The sequence below is a fragment of the Tachyglossus aculeatus genome, chromosome 7, assembly GCF_015852505.1.
Source record: "Tachyglossus aculeatus isolate mTacAcu1 chromosome 7, mTacAcu1.pri, whole genome shotgun sequence".
In the NCBI taxonomy this organism is placed as follows: domain Eukaryota; kingdom Metazoa; phylum Chordata; class Mammalia; order Monotremata; family Tachyglossidae; genus Tachyglossus; species Tachyglossus aculeatus.
This window is the reverse complement of record NC_052072.1, coordinates 52,858,142-52,880,563: the sequence shown is the minus strand read 5'-3', so window position 1 is coordinate 52,880,563 and position 22,422 is coordinate 52,858,142. Positions and strand designations below refer to the sequence as shown.

Below are 22,422 nucleotides of genomic sequence, written 5' to 3'. Positions count from 1 at the left end.
ATGGTATTTGTTAAGGACTTATTATGTGTCAAGGACTGTAGTAAATGCTGGGGTAGATGGAAGATAATCAGATTGGACACGGTCCAATCATCATTTTACAGATGAGGAAATTGAGACACAGAGAAGTTAAGTGGCTTGCCCAAGGTCTCACAGCAGACAAGCGGCAGAACTGAGATTGGATCTCAGGTCATCTGACTTCCATGCCCTTGCTCTTTCCACTAGGCCTAGCTATTCTTGTAGTTTTAAAGAAGACTGTGGGGGATAGCTCTGGTTATCCCAAAGTTGAATAATATTTTTTGTTCACATTTCTTTATAGTGCCAGATGATTTCACAATCAAAGAAGCAAACCTGAAGCTGGGAGATGTGTTAGGATTGTGTCTTGGGAAAGCCCCTACTTCCACTCAGGTAAGACAGAAAAGCACCTGCTTTTCTGTTTTCCACCAAAATAGACAATCATTCAAAACAAACATTTCTTGCCCTCTCATTTTGTCATTTTGGTGATAACATATTGAGTTTTCCTGATTAAAATTTCAGTTATTTGCATGAGAGAAAAGAAGTTGGTTGATATGCAAGTTTTTGGAATGTCACTCAGGTCCAAAATAATTTCATCTATGTAGTCATTTGGGCTATAAGGAGTGTTTTCACTCCATGATGTGAGTAGACAGTGGTGATAGAGTTAGGCTATGTTCTTTTTTTAATTTTATTTTTTTATGGTAATAATAATAATGGCATTTATTAAGCGCTTACTATGTGCAAAGCACCGTTCTAAGCGCTGGGGAGGTTACAAGGTGATCAGATTGTCTCACGGGGGGCTCACAGTCTTAATCCCCATTTTACAGATGAGGTAACTGAGGCACAGAGAAGTGAGGTGACTTGCCCAAAGTCACACTGCTGACCAGTGGTGGAGTCAGGATTTGAACCCATGACCTCTGACTCCCAAGCCCATGCTCTTTCCACTGAGCCACGCTGCTTCTCCACTGGAGGTTCCTGAGGAGTGGGGAAACAGGGACTGAAGAATTTTGTAGAAAAATGATCCAGGCAGCAGAGTAGTAATAATAATAATAATAATGATAATTGTGGCATTTGTTAAGCGCTTACTATGTGCCAGGCTCTGTACTAAACACTGGGGCAGATGCAAGGTAATCAGGTTGGATACAGTCCCTGTCATACATGGGGCACTATCTTAATAGTCCCTGTCATACATGGGGCACTTTCCCCATTTTACTGATGAGGTGACTGAGGCACAGAGAAATTAAATGACTTGTCCAAGGTCCCACAGCAGGCACGTGGCACTTACTAAGCACTTACTATGTGCCAGGCCCTCTACGAAAAACTGGAGTAGGTACAAGGTTCTCAGGTTGGGCACGGTCCCTGTCCAACATGGGGCTCACAGTCATAATCCCCATTTTACAGATGAGGTAACTGAGGCCCAGAGAAGTGTAGTGATTTCCCCAAGGACACCCTGCAGACAAGTGACAGAGCTGGGATTAGAACCCAGGTCCTTCTGACTCCCAGGCCCCATCATCAATCGTATTTATTGAGCGCTTACTATGTGCAGAGCACTGTACTGAGCGCTTGATGGCCCCATGCTCTTATGCCATAGACTCTGCTGCTTCTGATAACACCCATCTGTCAGTGTGCCCAAGGTGGTATCAGAAGAAACTATGTGGTGTGACATTGGGTATGTGTGGGCATTACCACGCGGGTTTTCCTTAAGAATGCAACCCCCTCTATATTGGAACTTGGTGTAAATGACTTTAGGTCTACTATTCTTTAAGATAATAGGGTTTTTTTTTTCCTCCTTCCTTCTTGAAAGTTCTGTCAATATTTGCTTGCAACCCCCTGTATATTGGAACTTGGTGTAAATGACTTTAGGTCTACTACTCTTTAAGATAATAGGGTGTTTTTTTTCCTCCTTCCTTCTTGAAAGTTCTGTCAATATTTGCTTTGTAAAGTCACCAAGGCAACACCCTTTTTAATGATGTTTGTTTAGCCTGTGTTAAATCTAAATCCATCTACCCTATCTCTGGCTTCAAAGTGCCATCCTGTGCTCTTCTCCTAGCTCCTTCTCCGAGCTCCTCTCTCAGCAGCTCCAGTGTCACCCTCTCAGAGGATGTGGAGATAGCTGGGAGGGCAGCAGGGAAGAGGTGAGGCGAAGTTATTAGTGGGATAAGGAAGGGATCCAGGAGTGGTGGTGAATCAATCAATCATATTTATTGAGTGCCTACTGAGTGCAGAGCTCTGTACTGATTGGGAGAGTGTAACAAGAATTGGTAGACCCTTTCCCTGCCCACAACAAGCTTACAGTCTAGAGAAGCAACATGGCTCAGTGGAAATAGCCCGGGCTTTGGAGTCAGAGGTCATGGGTTCGAATCCTGACTCCGCCACATGTCTGCTGTGTGACCTTGGGCAAGTCACTTAACTTCTCTGAGCCTCAGTTACCTCATCTGTGAAATGGAGATTAAGACTGTGAGCCCCACGTGGCACAACTTGATCACCTTGTATCCCCCCCAGCGCTTAGAACAGTGCTTTGCACATAGTAAGCACTCAACAAATGCCATTAGTATTATTATTATCATTATTAGAGGGTGAGACAGACAGACATTAATATAAATCAGTAAATTACGGATATATACATAATTGCAGTGGGGCTGAGGGATGGGTGAACAAAGCGAGCAAATCCAAGTGCAAGGGTGACAGAAGGGAGTGGGAGAAGAGGAAATGAGGGTTTAGGCAGGGAAGGCCTTTTAGAGGAAATGTGCCTTCAATAAGGTTTTGAAGGTGGGTAGGGTGACTGTTGGGAAGAGGGAGGTCAACAGGATTGAGACAGCACTTTGGTCGTGGAACACTGGAGTTGAAACACACTCAGTAGTCAAACTGAGAAATTTTTACTAGAGACTTTAGTCAATATGCCCATTTATCAGCCATTGTTAGGAGGAGGGAAACACCCACCATGATTTAATCAGAGATGGAGGCCGACTCTCTTGTCCCAAATCACCTCCCTTCCCTCCCTTGCCACCCTTCAGCTGCCTTAGCCTAACAGATGTTTACCTTTGGGGGTAAGGGAGTTCCTCTGACTGATTTCTCACTGAGGCGGCTTCACAACCCAGGCCAAACTGTGGAGAGAAGGGAGAAAGGACTTTTTCGCCTTTGTTCCTGCTGCTTCCAGTATGAGGTGGGAAAGGGTTTAGCTTGCTCGCAGGACCATTTTTCAAATTGATCCGGGACACTGCGAGTTGGGAAGCAGTGGAAGAAGAGGGAGGAGGTTCATGAGATCATCAGGACTGAGTGACCCAGAAGTTGCATGTGATTAACAGACCGATAGTTTGGTCCATAACCTTGGCTTTGTCCTTGACTCATCTCTCATTCCACCCATGTATTCAGCCTGTCTCCAAATCCTGTCAGTTCTACCTTCACAACGTTGCTAAAATCTGCCCTTTCCTGTCCATCCAAACTACCACCGTGCTGATCCAAGCACTTATCCTATTGAGTCTTGCTACTACATCTGCCTCCTCACTGACTTCCCTGCCTCCTGTCTCTCCCTACTCATACTTCACTCTGCTGCACAAATCGTTTACCAACAAAAAGTTCAGTTCATGTCTCCCCACTCCTTAAGAACCTCCAATAGCTGCCCATCCACTTCTTCACCAAACAGAAGCTCCTTACCATTGGCTTTAAAGCACTCAGTCAGTTCACCCCATCGTACCTCAATTCACTAATCTACTAATCAGCCAGCCCAAACCGCATACCCTGCTCCTCTAGCACCATCTTACTCACTGTTTCCCGATCGATCTATATCGCTGCTTTCCTTTTCCCTCATCATCCTGCTAGCCTGGAATTCCCTCCCCCTCCATATGTGCCAGTCCACCACTCTCTCCACCTTCAAGGTATTATGAAGGTCACATCTCATGGACTTGACACCTGTCCACATGTTTTGTTTTATTGTCTGTCTCCCCCTTCTAGACTGTGAGCCCGTTGTTGGGTAGGGACCGTCTCTATATGTCGCCAACCTGTACTTCCCAAGCACTTAGTACAGTGCTCTGCACAAAGTAAGCACACAATATAGACGATTGAATGAATGAATCTCCTCCAAGAGGCCTTCCCAGATTAAGCCTTCTTTTTCCTGGCTCTCTGTCCCTTCTGCGTCATCTGTGCAACTCAATCTGTGACCTTTGGACAGTTGATATTCTCCCCAACCCCACAGCACTTATGTACATGTCCTTAAATTATATATTATAAATTACTTATTTATTCCTCTTATTGTCCGTCTTCCCCTTCTAGTCTGTAAGCTCGTTATGGGTAGGGAATGTGTCTGCTAATTCTCCTGTATTTACTATCCCAAGCATTTAGTACAGTACTCTGCACATAGTGAGCACTCGATAAATGCAGTTGATTGATGTTTCTGTATAGTAACTGTGTTGTGTTCTTTAACATCATATGGTTGTCTTTTAAAGAGGAAAATATATTGACAATGAATTATTTCACTGTAAAAAGGGAATGTTATTTTAGAAATTACTGAAAGTTAATGTCTGTTCTTTCACTTTAAAGTGTTGCCTATTCATCATTATAGAATAAATAATGATGGCTTTTGTTCAGTGCTTACTATGTGCCAAACACTGTTTTAAATACAGGGCTAACAAGATCATCAGGTTCCATATAGGGCTCACAGTCTAAATAGGAGGGAAAACAGGAATCAAATCCCCATTTTGTAGTTGAAGGAACTGAGGCATGGAAAAGTTAAGTGATTGATTTACCCGAGGTTACCCAGTAGGCAAGGGCCAGGGGCAGAATTAGAACCCAGGCCCCGGCTCTATCCACTAGGCCATGCTAGTTTTAGAGCTATTATCTCCTCCATTAGAGTGCAAGATCTTTGTAGGGAGGAATCGTGCCTTTTACTTATTTTGAACATTTTCCAAGAGCCTAATTGCAGTACTCTGCATATAGTAAGACACTCAGCATATACTTTTGATGATGATGGTGGTGGCATTTATTAAGTGCTTACTATGTGCCAAGCACTGTTCTAAGCACTGGGCCTTCCAAGATTATCAGGTTGTCCCATGTGGGGCTCACAGTCTTAATCCTCGTTTTACAGTTGAGGTAACTGAGGCACAGAGAAGTGAAGTGACTTGCCCAAAGTCACACAGCTGACAATTGACAGAGGTAGAATTTGAACCCATGACTTCTGACTCCAAAGCCTGGGATCTTTCCACTGAGCGACGCTGCTTCTCTGTGATTATGACACGTTAATCTATTTTGTAAAAATCTCCAAAGTAACCTTGTATTCACCCTGGTAATGTTGGCTTTACTCCTAAGATTTTGAATAAAATAATAATATATTTGTGCGTTTTTCATAGTTAGTTTATCTACTGTGTGCCTTTTGTCCTCTCTAACTTACCCTGCTATTCCTTCTCTAGCTGTTCTTGTATTTTGCTGTTGGGAGTGATCTACAGTCTGGGACAGAAATGGAGATCATAGTGGAAGAAACGATATCTGTAAAAGATGTAAGTAATGAAACTGCTCAAAAACCCCTTATTCTGTTTGAAGTGCCGTAGCCCTCATCCCTATGAGAATGTTGCCTGCCATTTGCTGAATCGGTCAATCAGTCAGTGGTATTTATTGAGCGCTTACTATGTGCAGAGCACTGTACTAAATGCTTGGGAGAGTAAAATATACCAAAGTGCTTCAGTAAGGAGAAGTGGACCTGGAGTTCTAGTCTCCAGTTCTTTAAATGCTTTTTAAAATGTAAAAAGTTGTGAGAATTGTGTTAGATAATTCCATAATTAAAAATATATGAATATTTTTTTTCCTTGAATCAATGCTATATATAATTACTGGAAACTCAAAGTGTTACTGACTGGAGAGAAAAATGACCATTTGCAATGGTTAATATGGTGGGAATATAATCCAATTAAATATGATAAGTTGCCTGTAGACGGTAGAGCGTAGCTTCCCATTTTCAGCATCACACAGGGTATCCTTTTATGGATGAAATCCCGAAAATGAAGCCCTATAAATGGAATTGCAGGTGAAATCTTTTGCACCAAAAGAACATATGATGAAAATAAATACCTCATGATAGAGAATAAAGGCGCTGCCAAATTGCCAGTACTAAACAGAGCGGGGAAACATGGTTAATAGCCAAGAGTCATTTTGGTGGCTATCTTATTAAGATCAGTTGCCTCTTTATACTAACTCGGAGAGCTAGCACTCTACACATGCCTAGAAATTCTGGGGGTCTGACCAAGCCTCCAGACTGTAAGACATGCACCTGACCCAAATACCTGACCCCACCTCACATGCTTACATCTTTGGTGATCTGTGAACACTCCAGTCCTCAGGGGGTGTTTCTAAGGGCAGTTTCGTGGCTTTCATGAATGTGCGCTGCATTTCGACTTTGCAGGACCAACGTTGCTATGCTTCCTGGGATGATCCCTCTGTCCTGTCAAAGTTTGTCTATATTTAGTGTTGAAACTGATTTTTTATTTCTGTATTACAGTGCTTAAAAGTTATGCTGGAGAAATCTGGTTTACCAGGTTAGTTGAATGGATCGTTGTAATTGTGTCCAAACCCTTCCTTAATGTAAATTCTTCATAAGTTTAGGTGAATGTAATTATAGTACCTGTTATCAATCAATCATATTTATTGAGCGCTTACTGTGTGCAGAGCACTGTACTAAGCGCTTGGGAAGTACAAGTTTTCAACAGAGACAGTCCCTACCCAACAGTGGGCTCACAGTCTAGAAGGTTATGGTACTTGAGCGCTCTCTATATGCCAGTATATCAAATATATTACAACATATCAAACTTACATGTTTACTCACATAATTGCATCATAATTATCTTCACTGAGATTTTTGAGGTGAAAACACAGAGATAACACATTCTGGGGCAAGAAAAAAATAATAGTAGTTGTGGTATTTGTTAAGCACTAACTACATGCCAAGCATTTAGACTCGTTGTGGGCAGGGATTGTGTTTTCCAACTCTGTTGTATTATACTCTCCCAAACGCGTAGTACGGTGTTCTGTCCCTGTTACACATGGAGCTCACAATCTAAGGAGGAGCAAGAACTGATATTTACTCCCCATTTTAAAGATGAGGAAACAGAGAGGTTATGTCACTTGCCCAAGGTCACCCAGAAGCCAAGAGGCTGCACTGGAATTGGAACCCAGGTTCTCTGACTCCCAGGGCGGTGCTCTTTTCACTAAACCACCCCGCTTCATGATAACACAGCAGAATCAGTTCATGCTGGGGAAGGGGAGTTTCATCTAGGAAGCTCCATTGTAGGAAGAGGTGAAGAAAGAGGGTTAATTAATTGAGTATCTATTGTTCGCAGCACTTGGAAAAGATGGTAGAAGTAAGACGTGGAATCTCAAGTTCCCTCTTACTTCTCTGTTCCTTCTCACCTCCTTTTCTTCTCCTTTTATTTTTTCCGTATTCCCTTATTGCAAGGTTCAATTCTTATATGTTCACATGTAATAGCCTCACCCCTCTAAAAATATGCAAAGTGTGGCAGTTATGTGAGTAAATATGTATATCGTGGACCTCGTGTTTGCTAGTTTGCGTTGTAAATTAGAAACTGCAACTACTTTAAAGTTGAGTGAGTGTACCATCTAAACCAAAATTTGAAACAGCGCTTAGCTGTTGTACCTATGAGCCCTAGGGGAAAAAAAAGCCCTAATTTGCACATGTTCCTTGTAATTTCTCAAGAGATTCTTTGATTTTATTTTCTTAAATCAGGTCATCTACTTTGCTACAAGTCACTAACCTGTGGCATAAATCATAACCTGAAATGAAAAGGAAACTTAAGTTTTAAAGATTCATATATGTGCTCACCCAAACATAGAGTAAGATGAAATTAAACTTGCATTGTAACTGAAAAAAATAAATATTGCAGTTGATAACGGGCCTATTTCTCCTGGGGAAAAGCAAGCGGGATGCATACAGCTCCCCTTTAAGGTGATGGTTGTGTAATTGCAGAACCTTATGTCCCGGAACATGCAAATAACAAGTCACTGCTTCTGACACTACAGACAATTTCTAACGATTAAGTCATCTCCCACCTTAACTTCTGCATTGATTTCCTTGCTGACCTCCTTGCCCATTCCATACTTCACTTCGCTCCTTATCATTTTTATGAAAATGGTTCTGCATGTATCTCCCCCTCAAGGAGAAGCTCCTCACCATTGACTTTAAGACACTCAATCGGCTCTCTTCCTCTTACCTATGCTCGCTATGATTCCTACAACCCAACTCGAACGCTTCGCTCCTCTGAAACCAGCCTCCTCAATGTGCCTTACTCTCATCTCTCTCTCGCCAGTGACCCTTGCTCTTCCCACCCTTCTGCAGGGTACTCCCTCCCGCTTTTTATCTGACAGACCACAACGTACCCCAGTTCCAAAGCACTACTAAAATAATATCTCCTCCAGTTAGCTTTTCCCAGCCAATCTGGCTTCGGTCCCCTTCACTGAAACCACTCTCTCAAAGGTCACCAGTGATCTCCTTTTTGCCAAATCCAGTGGCCTCTATTCCATCCTAATCCTCCACGGCTTCTCAGCTGCCTTTGTCACTGTCGACCACCCACTTCTCCTGGAAACATTATCAGACCTCGCCCTCACTGGCACTGTCCTCTCCTGGTCTCCCCCTGTTTCTCTGGTCGCTCATGCTCAGTCTTTTTCCTGGGCTCCTCCTCTACCTGTGGGAGGCCCTCAGTGCTCAATTATGGTTCCTCTTCTACTCTCCCTCTACACCCACTCCCTTGGAGAACTCACTCACTCCCATGGCTTCAACTACAACTTCTATGCAGATGATTCCCCAATCTACATCTCCAACACTGATCTCTCTCCCTTGCTGCTGTCTAGCATTTCCTCCTCTTACCCCTTGCCCCTCTTTCTTCACCTCGTTACTCTCCTACTCCAACCCAGCTTGCCCACTTCACTCCCTTTAAGGCCAACCTTCCCACTGTACCTTGATCTCATCTATCTCACTGCCAACCTCTTGCCCACATCTTTTCTCTGGCCCAGAATGCCCTCTCTCCTCATATCCTCCAGACAATTATTCCCACACCTTCAAAGCTTTACTGAAGGCACATCTCCTCCAGGAGGCCTTCCCTGATTAAGCCCTCCTTTCCTCTTCTCCCACTCCCTTCTGCATCGCCCTGACTTGCCCCCTTTATTCATCCTCCCTCCCAGTCCCATAGCATTTATGTACATATCTGTAATTTATTTGTTTATATTAATGTCTGTCTCTAGAGGCTGCAAGCTCATTTTCGGCAGGGAATGTGTCTGTTATATTGTTATATATCTCTTAGTACTTGATACCCAGGGATCAGGTTTACCAACTACATTTTACACTCCAATGCACTTAGTACAATGCCGTGCATACAGTAAGCACTCAATAAATACCACTGATTGAAAAAACAGTATGCTGAGCTCAGATAGGCTTGCCCTGTTGAATGCTGTTCCCTACTTCCCTGAAAACATGCTAACCCAAAGAGCATATTGACAACAAGAGCTGTGGTAGAATGGATGCCGTCATTTTGGAGAAGGCTATAAGCATTTTCAAGTCACCCTTTTTACTTTAAATGCATCCTAAAAGCTTAAATAAATAATGCACTTCCCAAAAGTCAATTTGCCCCTGAATCAGTCCTCTCCTTCCTGACAGTGTATTCTCTTGATGGACTACATAGTCCGTCTTATTTCTCGTCAGAATATTTTCAGAGCCCTGATTTTTATTTTCTTGTAGGTGACACTTGGCATTTGAGAAAAATGGATTGGTGTTATGAAGCGGGAGAAGCATTAAGTGAGGAAGTAAGACATTTCACTTTTATTCCAAAATTCGTTGCCTCGGAAACAGCCTTGTGAATTAGCAGGGACCCCAAGACCTAATCAGGGAATATAATTAAACTGGCTCTAAAAGAAAACCAGCTAATAAAAATTTCTGTAAAAATAGAAGGCACTTTTAGCATGGGTAATGTGCTTCTTTTAAGCTACTAGTGCTTGCAAGGCATCAGTTAACCTTGGTGTGTTTATGAAGAGCTAGCAAAATTTGCTTGCTGGCAATTAAAAAGAAATTCAAATGGATTAAAGGAATTACTAAAAGTAAAAAGGGAGTGTCCCCTATAGACAATAATACCATAAAGCTTAGAAGTTGGTTGGTATGTTGGTTAATGAAAACTGCTTTCAAGAAAGGTAGTGTTTTGCTAATCTCTAATGACTGGTTTTTTTTAAAAAAAAAATCAAGTGTTCCATCTCATGTTCAGCTTTGCACTATATTAGATTTAAAAAAAAAATAGAGAATGACTAGGGTGTGAGTTTGGGAGTCGAGATATGAAAGTTAGTTCCAGCTGTGCTGTGTGACCTTGAACAAGCCACTTAACTTCTTTTTTGGGGTTTATGCTTGGTATGCGCTCCCATTGATTGGCTATGTCTGTGAACAAGAGGATTGAGTCATTTTTTTTTTTATTTGAGACCCCTTTAGTTAACCAACTGTGGTGTTTGATTTTGCTCATGGGGTAAAGAAAGCGTTGTTCGGTTTTTTTTTTGTTATTCCACTAAAAAATATGTTCTGTGTTTTCAGAATGCCACTCTGAAAGATCTTGAAATATGCACGGGCGATACTTTGGTCCTAACTGAAGGGAAGCTTCCACCCATGGTAACGTCTTATTTTGACTTAATCTAATGAAGTTGGTAGTTTAAAGCCTTCAAGGCTAGTTGGTTTCTTACTTCATTTCTATATGGAAAATTAGCCAAATTTCAAATTAACTACAGAAGTCTCTGTTTAGGTCCAGCCTATGACAAACTGGTTATCAATCAATTGTATTTAATGAGTGCTTACTCTGTACAGAGCCCTGTACTTAGCGCTTAGGTGAGTACAATATAACAGTATAACAGAGTTGGTAGACACATTCCCTGCCCAAAAAGAGCTTGTAGTCTTAGACGGGGAGACAGATATTAAAATAAATAAATTACGGATGTGTATCTAAGTGCTATGGGCTGAAGGGTGGGAGGGTGAATGAAGGGGGCAAATCAGGGCGACACAGAAGGGAGTGGGAAAAGAGGAAATTGAGGGCTTTGTCAGGGTTGCTTTTTAACTCCCTCCTCTGGACAATAAAAAGGGTTAGGGAGGGCGGCGTATATAAAGCACAGTTCATCAGTCCTAAAAAAAAAATAGGTTAAGTAAATGAAGTAGGCATTTTGTGTATGCGTTCCTTTTCCATAAAAGTGAAGGTGCCAGCTAATTTGTATTTCTGCAACATCATAGTGGGGAGGAAAGTTAATGTTTTTTCTGTCTCTTCAGGGTTTCCTTAAAGTGCTTCTCTGGTGGTACCAGCCTTTTGCCCACTCTCCACAAGCAAACGTACGAGAACAAGAAAATGGCATTGCGTGCCCAACGGGGACTCTGCGAGTTACCCCAACTGGAGGTGAGCACTTAGATAATTAATTGCAGCAACAGAAACATCACCGAGAGTGGTGGAAGCAGTGTGGCCTAGTGGCAAGAGTACGGACTTGGGAGTCAGGGGACGTGGGTTCTAATCTCGGCTCTGCCACTTGTCTGCCTTGTGACCTTGGGCAAGTCACTTATCTTTTCTGTGCCTTAGTTACCTCATCTGTAAAATGGGGATGAAGACTGTGAGCCCCACCTGGGACAACCTGATTACCTTGTATCTACCCCAGTGCTTAGAGCAGTGCTTGGCACATAGTAAATGCTTAATGAATGCAATCATTATTATTACTATTATTTATAGGGGCAAAATGGGCAATTTTAAGAAGCCCAGATAGTTGCAGAATGGGTTCTTGGCAGGAAAGGAACTCTAGTCCTCTTGAATACGGAAAGCCCAAAATAACTACTTCAGTCACGTTTTTTTTTTTTAAAGATGAGTGAAAATGCTCTATATTTTGTGATCGAGCTTCCTTCTAAACCACATAGATGTGAAGCCTAGCCAGTAGCATGTGGGCCTAGGAGTCAGAAGGACCTGGGTTCTAATTCTGGCTCTGCCATTTGTATGCCCCGTGACCATGGGCAAGTCATTTCACTGGGCCTCATTACCTCGTCTGTAAAATGGGGATTAAGACGGAGAACTCATGTGGGACAGGGACTGTGTCCAACCTGATAAGTTAGTAATAATAATGATAATGGTATTTGTTAAGCACTTCGTTATGTGCCAGGCACAATAGTAAGTGCTGGGGTGAATACAAGCAAATCAAGTTGGAGACACAATCTCATGTCAAGATTGTCACGCAATCACGCAAGATTGTCACACAATCTCGTGTCACAATCACAATCAAGTGGTTCACAGTCTCATCCCCATTTTACTGATGCACGGAGAAGTGAAGTGACTTGCCAAAAGTCACACAGCCGGGATTAGAACCCATGACCTTCTGACTCCCAGGGCCATGCTCTATCCGCTACGCCATGCTGCTTCTCTGTATCCACCCCAACGCTTAGTACAGTGCTTGGTACATAGTAAGTGCTTACCAGATGCCATAAAAAAAAGAGATGAAGCAGCTTCCAGGTGCTACATCCTAGTAGTACTAGGGTGAGTGCATGTATCTATGTGCCAGGGAATACTGCTTAAGCTATTATAAGCCTTCATTATTCCAGAACGAAGAAGCTGTTATAGTGTCAACACAGGTTTCTGCAAGTAGGGAACTGCCAATCCTTAAACCTTCCTTCCCCCTTATACCAAGCCTGTAGGCACAATCGAGCTTCACAACCTATCTTCTGGTCAGGCAGTCACTAAAAACATTAGGGGGAATACTGACCGGGAATAAACTTATTTCCAAAAACAAAAAGGTTCAGTTTGTGGTCAGGATCTTCTTGGACTCAGAGAAATGGGCCCTTCCACTTGAAACCTTCCATATTAAATTAAATCAGTGTATTCCTCAACTTGCAAGAGCTAAACTTAGGCTAATTTCGGTGAAAATGTTTTATCAAAGAGGATTTTAGAATGATCGGTAGCTAATCCAGGTGTGATATCCACAAAGTCAAAAAATGAAGCATCATGGTGTAGTGAATAGAGCACGGGCCTCAGAGTCAAAGGACATGGGTTCTGATCCCAGCTCCGCCACTTGTCTGCCCTGTGACCTTGGGAAAGTCACTTTACTTCTCTGGTCCTCAGTTACCTCACCTGCAAAATGGGGATTGAGACGGGCTTACATGGGACAGGGACTGTGTCCAGCCCGATTCACTTGTATCCACCCCAGCCCTTAGTATAGTGCCTGGCACAAGTAAGCGCTTAACGACTACCATTATTATTATTAAAAATTAAATAGCATCTCATGGTGTCATTTCTTAGTATTAAAGTTATAAACACAGTGTTTTTACTCATTCGTACATATTCTGTTCCATTTAAGATGGTCCAGCGGTCGTCCAGAGTGAAGTGTCACTCCGCTACATTGGGGATCTTGAAATCTCCCAAGAGGCCTCCTTAGAAGATCTGAAGATTCAGGTCAGATTGTTTTCCTGGTCACATTTAAGTAGAGTTCTAGTTCTTCTTTAAGTGAGATATTAATATATTCTTTTATTTCCTTTTCCTTCGACTCCAGTTTGTTGTGATATGGCTTTTGTTATATGCCATGTTCAGTGGTAAGTACCAACAGGCTATGTGGGCATGTGACTCCGACATTTCTCCAGTATTTGTTTCTCTCTAAATACCATTGTACCTTGCGTGTATCCCTAGCTGTGACAGGCATGCTGCCCTATCATTTGGGAATCGAACCTCAGTAGTCTTCAGTAGTCAGTAGTCCTCACTGTTTCTTTTTCAAGCACCAAAAAAGTACAAGGAAAACACCAGTTACCACACAAAGCCTTCACTCTCCATCCCTGCATTGTATATGTATTTTTTATGTTCCATAAGGAGCATGTCTATGTTATTAATAGCATAATAACTGTAGTATTTAAGTGCTTACAGTATGTCCAGCACTGTTCTAAGTGCCGGCGTAGATGCAGATTAATCAGGTTGGATGCTGTCCCTGTCCCACATGGGGCTCACAGTCTAAGTAGGAGGGAGAACAAATGAGGAAACTGAGGAACAGAGAAGCATCACACGGTAGAGCCAAGATTAGAACGCAGGGCCTCTGACTCCCGAGCCTGTGCTCTTTTCACCAGGCCACACTGAAGCTTCCAAATCCTGTGAGGACAGGCTTATGGTGCTAAGCTGTAAAAGCAGTCCTCATATATTGAACTGAAGAAAGCAGAAAAATTATTGTAAGTAGATAAATAATTAAGTAAAAGAATGTTCATCATTAATAATAAATGTAGTTCTTGTGAGGCACGTGTTATGCTTTAAGCACCGTACTGAGCCCTGGGGTAGATACAGGATCATCAGATAGACACACATAGGGCCGACTACCTAGAGAGGAGGGAGAACAGGTATTAATAATAATGATGGTATTTGTTAAGTGCTTACTATGTGCGAAGCACTGTTCTAAGCACTGGGAGTTAGATACAAGGTGATCAGGTTATCCCACATGGGGCTCACAGTCTTAATCCTCATTTTAATGAGGGAACTGAGGCATAGAGAAGTTAAGTGACTTGCCCAGTGTCACACAGCTGACAAGTGGTGGAGCCCGGATTAGAACCCATGATCTCTGGCTCCCAAGCCCAGGCTCTTTCCACTGAGCCACGCTGTTATTCCCCATTTTACAGATTAGGAAACTGAGGCACAGAAAAAATAAATGATTTTCCCAAAGTCACACAGCAGGTAAGTGGCAGAGCCAGGATTAGGACCCAGGTCCTCTGACTAGCACATCCCTGTTCTTTCCAACTAGGCCCACACTGCTTGAATCACATTGTTAAATCCTTGAGACTGCTCGGCCATTGGTATGGATAAAGACTAACTATCCAGCCATTTTTGTTTAAACGAACTGTTCTCATCGTGAATATTGTGGTTTTCAGTAATTAACTCATGTCCACAGCGTGTGTGCTACTCACAGTAGAGTAGAACGTAACAAAAATGTCACATGCACATCCAAAGGTAGATGTCACATGCACATCCAAAGGTAGCGAAAATACAGCAGTAGAGCAGAACATAACAAAAATGTCACGCACACACACACAAACAAAGAGAAAGTACAGCCACCTTCAGTGTCAATTGTGATGACTTCAGTTTTGTGATACAGTAAATCAGTTAAAATAAAGTGAATAAAGACATGACAGTTTCATCTTAACCAAATTTCTAGCCTTCCAGAAAACTATTCAAAAGTAGTGAATGGAAATATGTGGTCGAGAAGAATCTGAATTCGGTTAAAAAAATTGATGAAGCATTTTTATCCTTTTTCAGCTAGTCCTATGTCTTCTGGCTTTCAGGAATGCTTACCCTTTTTGCCAACATAAAGTAACATATTTCAAGCACTCCTTTTATTTAACTGATGAATGGGAATCCAAAAATCCAGGCAAGTGAGTGGCCAAATCCTCCAGGAGAGATGAGGGCCTATGAAAGATATTCAGGGATGGAGACTTCCACCTCCCTTGGAAGCCTGTCCCCAGGAATTATCACCGCAATAATGAAGAAGCCCTTCACTCTACAGAACAAACATTTCTTCTGCTTTACTTTCAACCCATTTCCTCTGGTTAGGTTTGTGTGGAGGATGTGGGGATTAATAACTTGTCAGTATTATCCTCATCAAGATCCTTCATATGCAAGGTGATTATTAAACCGCCCGTTAGCCCTTCGTTCTCTAGAGCTGACAACCTCTTTGTTTACCTATTTTTGTCCTGCTGGCCACTTTACAATTTCTCTCCAGTTACTCTCTGGTTTCTCTTCACTTCTTTTCAAGAGCAGTGATCAAAACAGGAGACCATACTCTTTGAGTTAATATAATTTAGTAGAAGGTTGACTTCCTACCTCTTGTATGGCATACTCTTGCGGATACCTCCCAATAGCATATTGACTATTTTAAAAAAATAATGACACAACTTTGCTGAATCATATTCAACTTAATGGCAGCTATAACCCCAGTCAGGGGAGGGGGGTCGAACTGAATTTATGCTTAACCAATCTTTCCTTAATCCTGTAACTTGTCAAGGAATATTTTTCTAGCATGTCCAGGTCATTTTGAATTCTGTTTCTGTCTTCCGAAGAGTTGACCCCTTCATCCAGTGTAGCGTCATTAAACATCTAATGAGCCTATTCTTGTTTCCTTCGTGCAGGTCCTCAGAGAGTTATTAACTAGAATCAGTCCCAGAAGTGATTATTTTTTTAAAAACCAGTCAATCATATTTTCAATCAATGATATTTATTAGGTGCTTACTAATAGTAATAATAATTGTGGTGCTCGTTAAGCTCTTACTATGTGCCAAGCACTGTTCTAATGACTGTGCTCCTAAGCACTTGGGAGGGTACAATACAAAAGAGTTGGCATACACGTTCCCTGCCCACAACGAGCTTACAGTCTTTTTAGGATTCTATTTAATGTGTATCCCCAGGTTGATTATAAGCCGCTGATGATTATCCTTGGAGACAGCCCTGCAAACTAAGCTGTGTAGGCAATCTGAACCATGCTTTCTCAGCTAGTCAGCGAAATCTAAATAGATTACCTTACTGCTTCTCCCTTTTCTACATGATCTATCACTTACCACAGAAGATTTCAAAAAATGATTTGCCAAAACCGTGGGTTAAGTGGACTCAAGTTCTACTACTAGCCGTCTCCTACACCGTTGGCATGCACACATGCATCCATGTGCATGTGCACAGACCTTTTTCTTCCAGCATTGTGTCTCACTGTTTCTAAACAGTCACTCCCTAATTCCAGCCTTCTAGCCAAAATGTGAAATAAGCACATGCATTATGGTAGAACTGAGTGCCGGGGGGTCAATAATGAGATAAGTCGATATCCCTTTCCCCTTTTCTAAAGATGTAAACCAGTGGGGTCCCTAACCGATTCTCGGTGACTCCTGCCGTCTTCCATGTGCCCCAAAAGTAATCAGTTGAGGCTCTGCTGACACAAGTCTCGGCTTCTCAAATACCCTAGAAGCATTGCCCCCTTATTTCAAGTACAGCTAGCTGATTTGGTTTAGTTTATGCGTTTTGTTTTTATTCTCTGAAATGGTTTCTTCCTCCATTCTAATTTGATTTTCAAGTCTTCAGTCACCAATTGGACTCCACAGTTAGAAGAAATGGTTGGATCCAGATAATGTGGTTTGAGGTTAAACAAAAAATTTCCAGCAAATGACCAGGTTTATCTCGAGTCCAAATGGTAGATTCGTGATTAGGGGGTAGCTTATTTCTTCATAAAAAATGTACTGTGACGTAAGGCTCCTTCAACTGGATTTCACTCCATGTGACACATCGTGGTGTTTTCCAGAGTGCTTTGTGAAGTCTTTAAAGAAATGTTTGTTTCTCTTGCAGGCTTTGACCTTGCCATCTTTCCTGGAGGTCAGCATCCCATCCCCTCTCTTCCTTCGAGCTTGGAAAATGGAAAGGAAGCATCCAGGCAAGCTTTTACGAAACAACCAACAACCACTCAAGTAGGTGTCTAAGTCAACTCATCCCCCTTCAGTCTTTGGCTGGTCTGCAGTATTAGTTTGTGGGATGGATCACTGGACACGCGATAGAATTCATTCCAAGAGTAACAAAGAACAGTCTATTTTTTGTTCAATCCGTGGTGTCTATTGAATGCTTACTATGTGCAGAACACCGTACTAAGCGGTTGGGAGAGTACAGTACAGTAGAATTAAAAGACATGTTCTCTGCCCATAATAAGCTTATACTGTAGAGGGGGAAACAGACATTTGTATAAATAAATAAGTAATATATAATATATCATTTTAAAATATGTATGTAATGTTGTGGGGTTGAGGGTGGGGTGAATATCAAATGCCCATAGGTCACAGATCCAAGGGCAAATGTGTTCTGTGAAGTGAGGGATAGGTTGAAATCAAAATAAAAAAACAAAAATTCTAATAGAACATCATGCGGTAGTAACAAACTCTTTCATTTCTCTTTGTTTTCAGGGAATATAAACTAGGTGAGAGAGTGGAAGTTTGTCTAGAGCTTCTTCAAAAGAAAGAGAATCTTGGGTAAGAATTGGAATTATTTCTGTGAGGGAGGTTTGGAAGAGGTGGGATAAGAGCTCATATTTTTTATCCCTTATCGCTGAGAGGTGCTTTGGGTGGAGGCTGTGGGGTATTACAAGAAGCAAGCAGAGAAACAGAAAAACACCCTAATGCCATTGTGTAGTGCATATTGTATCTTTCTTCGTGCAGTGCCTTTTGACATTTTCTTCCTCTACCAGTCTATTTTCTAATAGATTCTTAACTATTGTTTAGTATCTCCGGAGTACATTTTCTTCAATTATGAATATTTGAAAATAAGAAATAATGAACTCTCTTCTCCCCCTGGCCCTTTTTTGTTAAATGTTTTTTGTTAAGTGCTTACTATGTGCTAGGCATTGTAGTAAGACACTACTTCCTCTGTAGCAGCAGAGGTGGCAAAGCCCTTTCCTTCCAATTCTTTCTCCCTCCCTTATAGATATTCCTCATCTAAAACTGCTTATTGTCCATTTACGCCTAGGAAATCACTTCTAAGTGCTGATGACCTCCCCCTCTAGACTGTCAGCTCATTGTAGGCAGGGAATGTGTCTGTTTGTTTTTGTATTTTACTCTCCCAGGTGCTGTGCTTTGCACCCAGTGTGCGCCCAATAAATATGATTGAATGAATGAATGAAGATAATTGTTCCCCGCTCCTTTTTAGTGCTCTCTGAAATTGGGGTGTAGCCTGGTAAGCGCTGTGATTTGTGTCCTACCACAGAGATATTGTGTAATAATATAATAACTGTGGTATTTGTTAAGTGCTTACTATGTGGCAAGAACTGTTCTAAGCGCTGGGGTATATACTGGCTAATCAGGTTGAGCACATTCCCTATCCCACAAGGGGCCTCACAGTTTTAATCTTCACCTTAAAGATGAGGAAACTGAGTCACAGAGAAGTTAAGTGACTTGCCCAAGCTCACACAGCAGGTTCGTGGTGGAGACGGGATTAGAACCCAGGTCCTCTGTCTCCCAGCCCTATGTTCTTTCCACTAGGCCAGGCTGCTTTCTGTAATCAATAAATCAGTGGCATTTATTGAGCACTTACTGTATGCAGAGCACTGTACTAAGTGCTTGGGAGAGTACAGTGTGGCAGTTGGTAGGCACATTCCTTGCCCACAGTGAGTTTACAGTCTAGAGCACTCCTGTTGAGAGTGAGAGAGAGGAAGAATGTAACATGTGTAACCCCAGGTAGACTTACATTCCCTCAGAAATTATTTGGCTTGGTATATAATTTTTAAGTAACTCATACTTTTAAAAAAATTTTTATGGTATTTAAGTGCTCACTATGTGCCAGGCACTGTGCTAAACACCGAGTTAGATACAAGCTAATCAGGTTGGACACAGTCCATGTTCCACATGGGGCTCACAGTTATAATCTCCATTTTACTGATGAGGCAGCGGAGGTCCAGAGAAGTGAAGTGACTTGCCCAAGGTCACATGGCAGACATATGGCAGAGCCGGAATTATAACCCAGGTCTTTCTGACTCGCAGCCCCGTGTTCTATCCACTAGGTCATGCTGCTTCTGTTGGCTTTAATTTTGCTTTATAACAACTCTGAGTGAAAAGCAGGGCCCAACTTCAGTATTTTTGAAGAGTAATGGTGAAATGGGGAGCTTTGGACCTTTTTATTGGAATATGAGGAAAACACATCTAGTAGAAAAATTGTGGTTATAGGAATCAGACCACCCAGTTTGCAGTCCCAACTCTGCCCCTCACCTGCTATATAACATCGGGTAAGTTTATTAGCCTGAGTCTCAGTTTCCTCACCTGTGAAATGGGGATATTGATACCTACCGCTCCCTTCCTCATATAAAGTTAGAAGTGTTCTTGGTAGGAATGACCCATAATTTTTCATAATTTTCATAATTTAGCTCTGGTTTAAGCAGCTCCTGGATATAGAGGCAGGAATTATTGAATTTTACTTTGTAGAACTTGTTTGTGGTGCTTTTTACAGCTCCAGGGACTTACTACTGAGGGTCCAGATGAGCATACCTCATGAGAGAGAGTACTGCTTGCCTGTGGATTTGGCATGGGACATCTCCAAAGAATGCACAGCATCCTCACTGACTCAACAAGTTGCTAATTACTACTCTCTTCCTGTGGAGAAAATTGAAATTGCCAAATACTTTCCCGAGAAGTTTGAGTGGATGCAGATAAATAACTGGGTAAGATCTGAGAAATTGCATACATCAAGCTAAAATAGAAGGGCCTTGATGAAATGCAGAGATCATCATCATCATAAATGATGATCTCTGCATTCCCAGAAAGTTTTATTTCGCCACCATTAATCATTTTAGTAAGAGGTGGTTTAGACTTTAGATATTTGGACCTTTGTATTCTTCTAAGCACTTTGATAATTGGAATTTTGTGCAGACTCAGCAGGTTTCCAAGAAGAAAAGGAAGAAAAAACTGGAAAATTTGCAGACAGCTCCTTATCACTTGAAGGATGGAGATGTTATTGGCGTTAAGGTAAAGAGTGAAAAGCAAACTTCATGTTTCCCAGGAAGTTATAATATGTTTAATGCACTGGTTTGAAATCCCTTTTGAAAATAAGCACTGAACAACTTAAAGCTGTTTAAGATCATTGCAGTGCCTAAATTCCAAGCTAATTTTCTCTCTTTTCCTATAAATAGAATTTGATTATGGGCAGGGAATGTGTTAAAGCTCAGATAACCTTCTTTTTCAGGAAGTCTTTCTTAAGGGATTTTTGGAATATGAGCCCAGTAATTGCACATTGCAATCAGCACACTTTATCCTCAACATGGAACAAGCTTTAGGCCAGCAGAAGAAAGAACATATTAATAAACATTTTATAAGACTGGGGCATATTTAAGCCAGTGGAAAATACTAAGGGTAATGCAAGGCAAAAATAATTATATGTCAAAAGCTAGGAAATTTCAATTTGTCTTTTTAGGTGACATGGTGGCCAGTTAATTACAATTTGGATTTTAAAATCTGCCTTCCCCTGATCATTAACTTAATTTGAGTTCTTTCAGTGTATGGATTGGTTACTCCAAACTTTAAAAGACTTTGCAGTGGAGGAGTTTCTGATTGGATAGCTGTGTGTCCTAGTGGAAAGAACATGAGTCTGGGAGTCAGAAGGCCTGGGTTCCAATCTCGTGTCTCCCACTTGTTTGCTGTGTAACTTTGGGCGAGTCACTTATCTGTTCTTCCTACTGAAACTGTGAGCCCCATGTGGGAACTGTTTATCTTGTCTCTACCCTAGTGCTTAGTACAGTGCTTGGCACATAGGAAGCACTTAACCAAAACCAGAATTACTATTCTTATTCTTCTTGGTTCAATGAACAGTGATTGGGTATGAATGATGAGTTTGTTCTGCATCTTTATTCTAGTCCCAGCACTTTTGTCTAATTATATGATCACATTATCTTGTGATACTTTAAACTCGGGACTAAGTCTTATTTCTCTGTAAATTTCTAAAGTGCCTGTAAGAGTGCTTACCACCTGGTAGATTCTCAGTAAATACTTGCTAAGAGAGTAATGCTGTCTTAGGGTCATTTTGAATTTCCCCAAATAGTTAAATGTAGAGCCCTCTGGAGAATTGATTTTTCTGTTAATAAGATGGACAGTAGTTTAAGTGATAATGCCTTAAATGAGAAATATTTGTAATTATTTTGTAAACCAGAACCTCCTCCTTGATGACGATAGAGACTTCAGTACAACACGAGATGATTTGGGCAAGAAGAAACTACAGCAGCTCACTCTGGGAAAAAGGAAAAGGTATTCTTAGTAGTTTGGATTGATATTCTCCTATGATCATCCACAGATGTATAGAAGGTGACTAGACAGTAACCCTGTGGTCCTTTTTCTCCCCAGCACTGGTTTGTTAATTTGTGGAAATTTTCATCATTCTTGAGTTTCAAATTTCAACCTGTCCGATTGATCTAATAGTCCCAGTATAAAAATCTATAAAATAGAGATAGTCCTTAATAGCAACTATTTTGATATTCCTGAATGAAATGTGTGGTGTTGTCTGAAGGTGGCAGAGGGAATTTTTGGTACATTGCAATCTCTATGGATACACTAACAGAACAGTTGCAGGTGGAGGTGGGGTGTCCTGGGATAGATGTGTCCATGGAATTGCTATGAGTTGGAAACGACTCGACGGCAATAAGACAAGACGAGAACATTGGTTGATATAACGAAGGCCTACATCTACAAGTGCTCTTTAGATGTCGTTTGAACATGATGCTCATTTCATAACTCACTAAATCCTTATCCTGATGTCATAAAACAGTTCTCTGCAGGAGTTTGAGAAACTCGCAGATCAGAGAGTAGAGAGCATGATCAGCAGGGTGGCAGCTTGCAGGTTCTGAGGACATGGGCCCCCTTCCTCTCCAAAGGCTGCTAAGGCGCTGGCTTTTTTTTTT

At 41.6% G+C, this 22,422-nt stretch overlaps 1 protein-coding gene across 1 annotated transcript in view; it reads left to right on the top strand.

The window, feature by feature from the left end:
- The window catches only part of USP40 (ubiquitin specific peptidase 40), a 76,004-nt gene that overhangs the window by 50,543 nt on the left and 3,039 nt on the right, over nucleotides 1-22,422 (top strand). Inside the window, exons 20-31 of the mRNA XM_038748941.1 lie at nucleotides 317-405; nucleotides 5,415-5,501; nucleotides 6,497-6,533; nucleotides 9,743-9,807; nucleotides 10,577-10,651; nucleotides 11,297-11,420; nucleotides 13,354-13,448; nucleotides 17,349-17,467; nucleotides 17,954-18,019; nucleotides 19,986-20,196; nucleotides 20,405-20,500; nucleotides 21,678-21,772. Coding sequence (XP_038604869.1) covers nucleotides 317-405; nucleotides 5,415-5,501; nucleotides 6,497-6,533; nucleotides 9,743-9,807; nucleotides 10,577-10,651; nucleotides 11,297-11,420; nucleotides 13,354-13,448; nucleotides 17,349-17,467; nucleotides 17,954-18,019; nucleotides 19,986-20,196; nucleotides 20,405-20,500; nucleotides 21,678-21,772 — 1,159 coding nt within the window. The remainder of the gene's footprint in view (nucleotides 1-316; nucleotides 406-5,414; nucleotides 5,502-6,496; nucleotides 6,534-9,742; nucleotides 9,808-10,576; nucleotides 10,652-11,296; nucleotides 11,421-13,353; nucleotides 13,449-17,348; nucleotides 17,468-17,953; nucleotides 18,020-19,985; nucleotides 20,197-20,404; nucleotides 20,501-21,677; nucleotides 21,773-22,422) is intronic.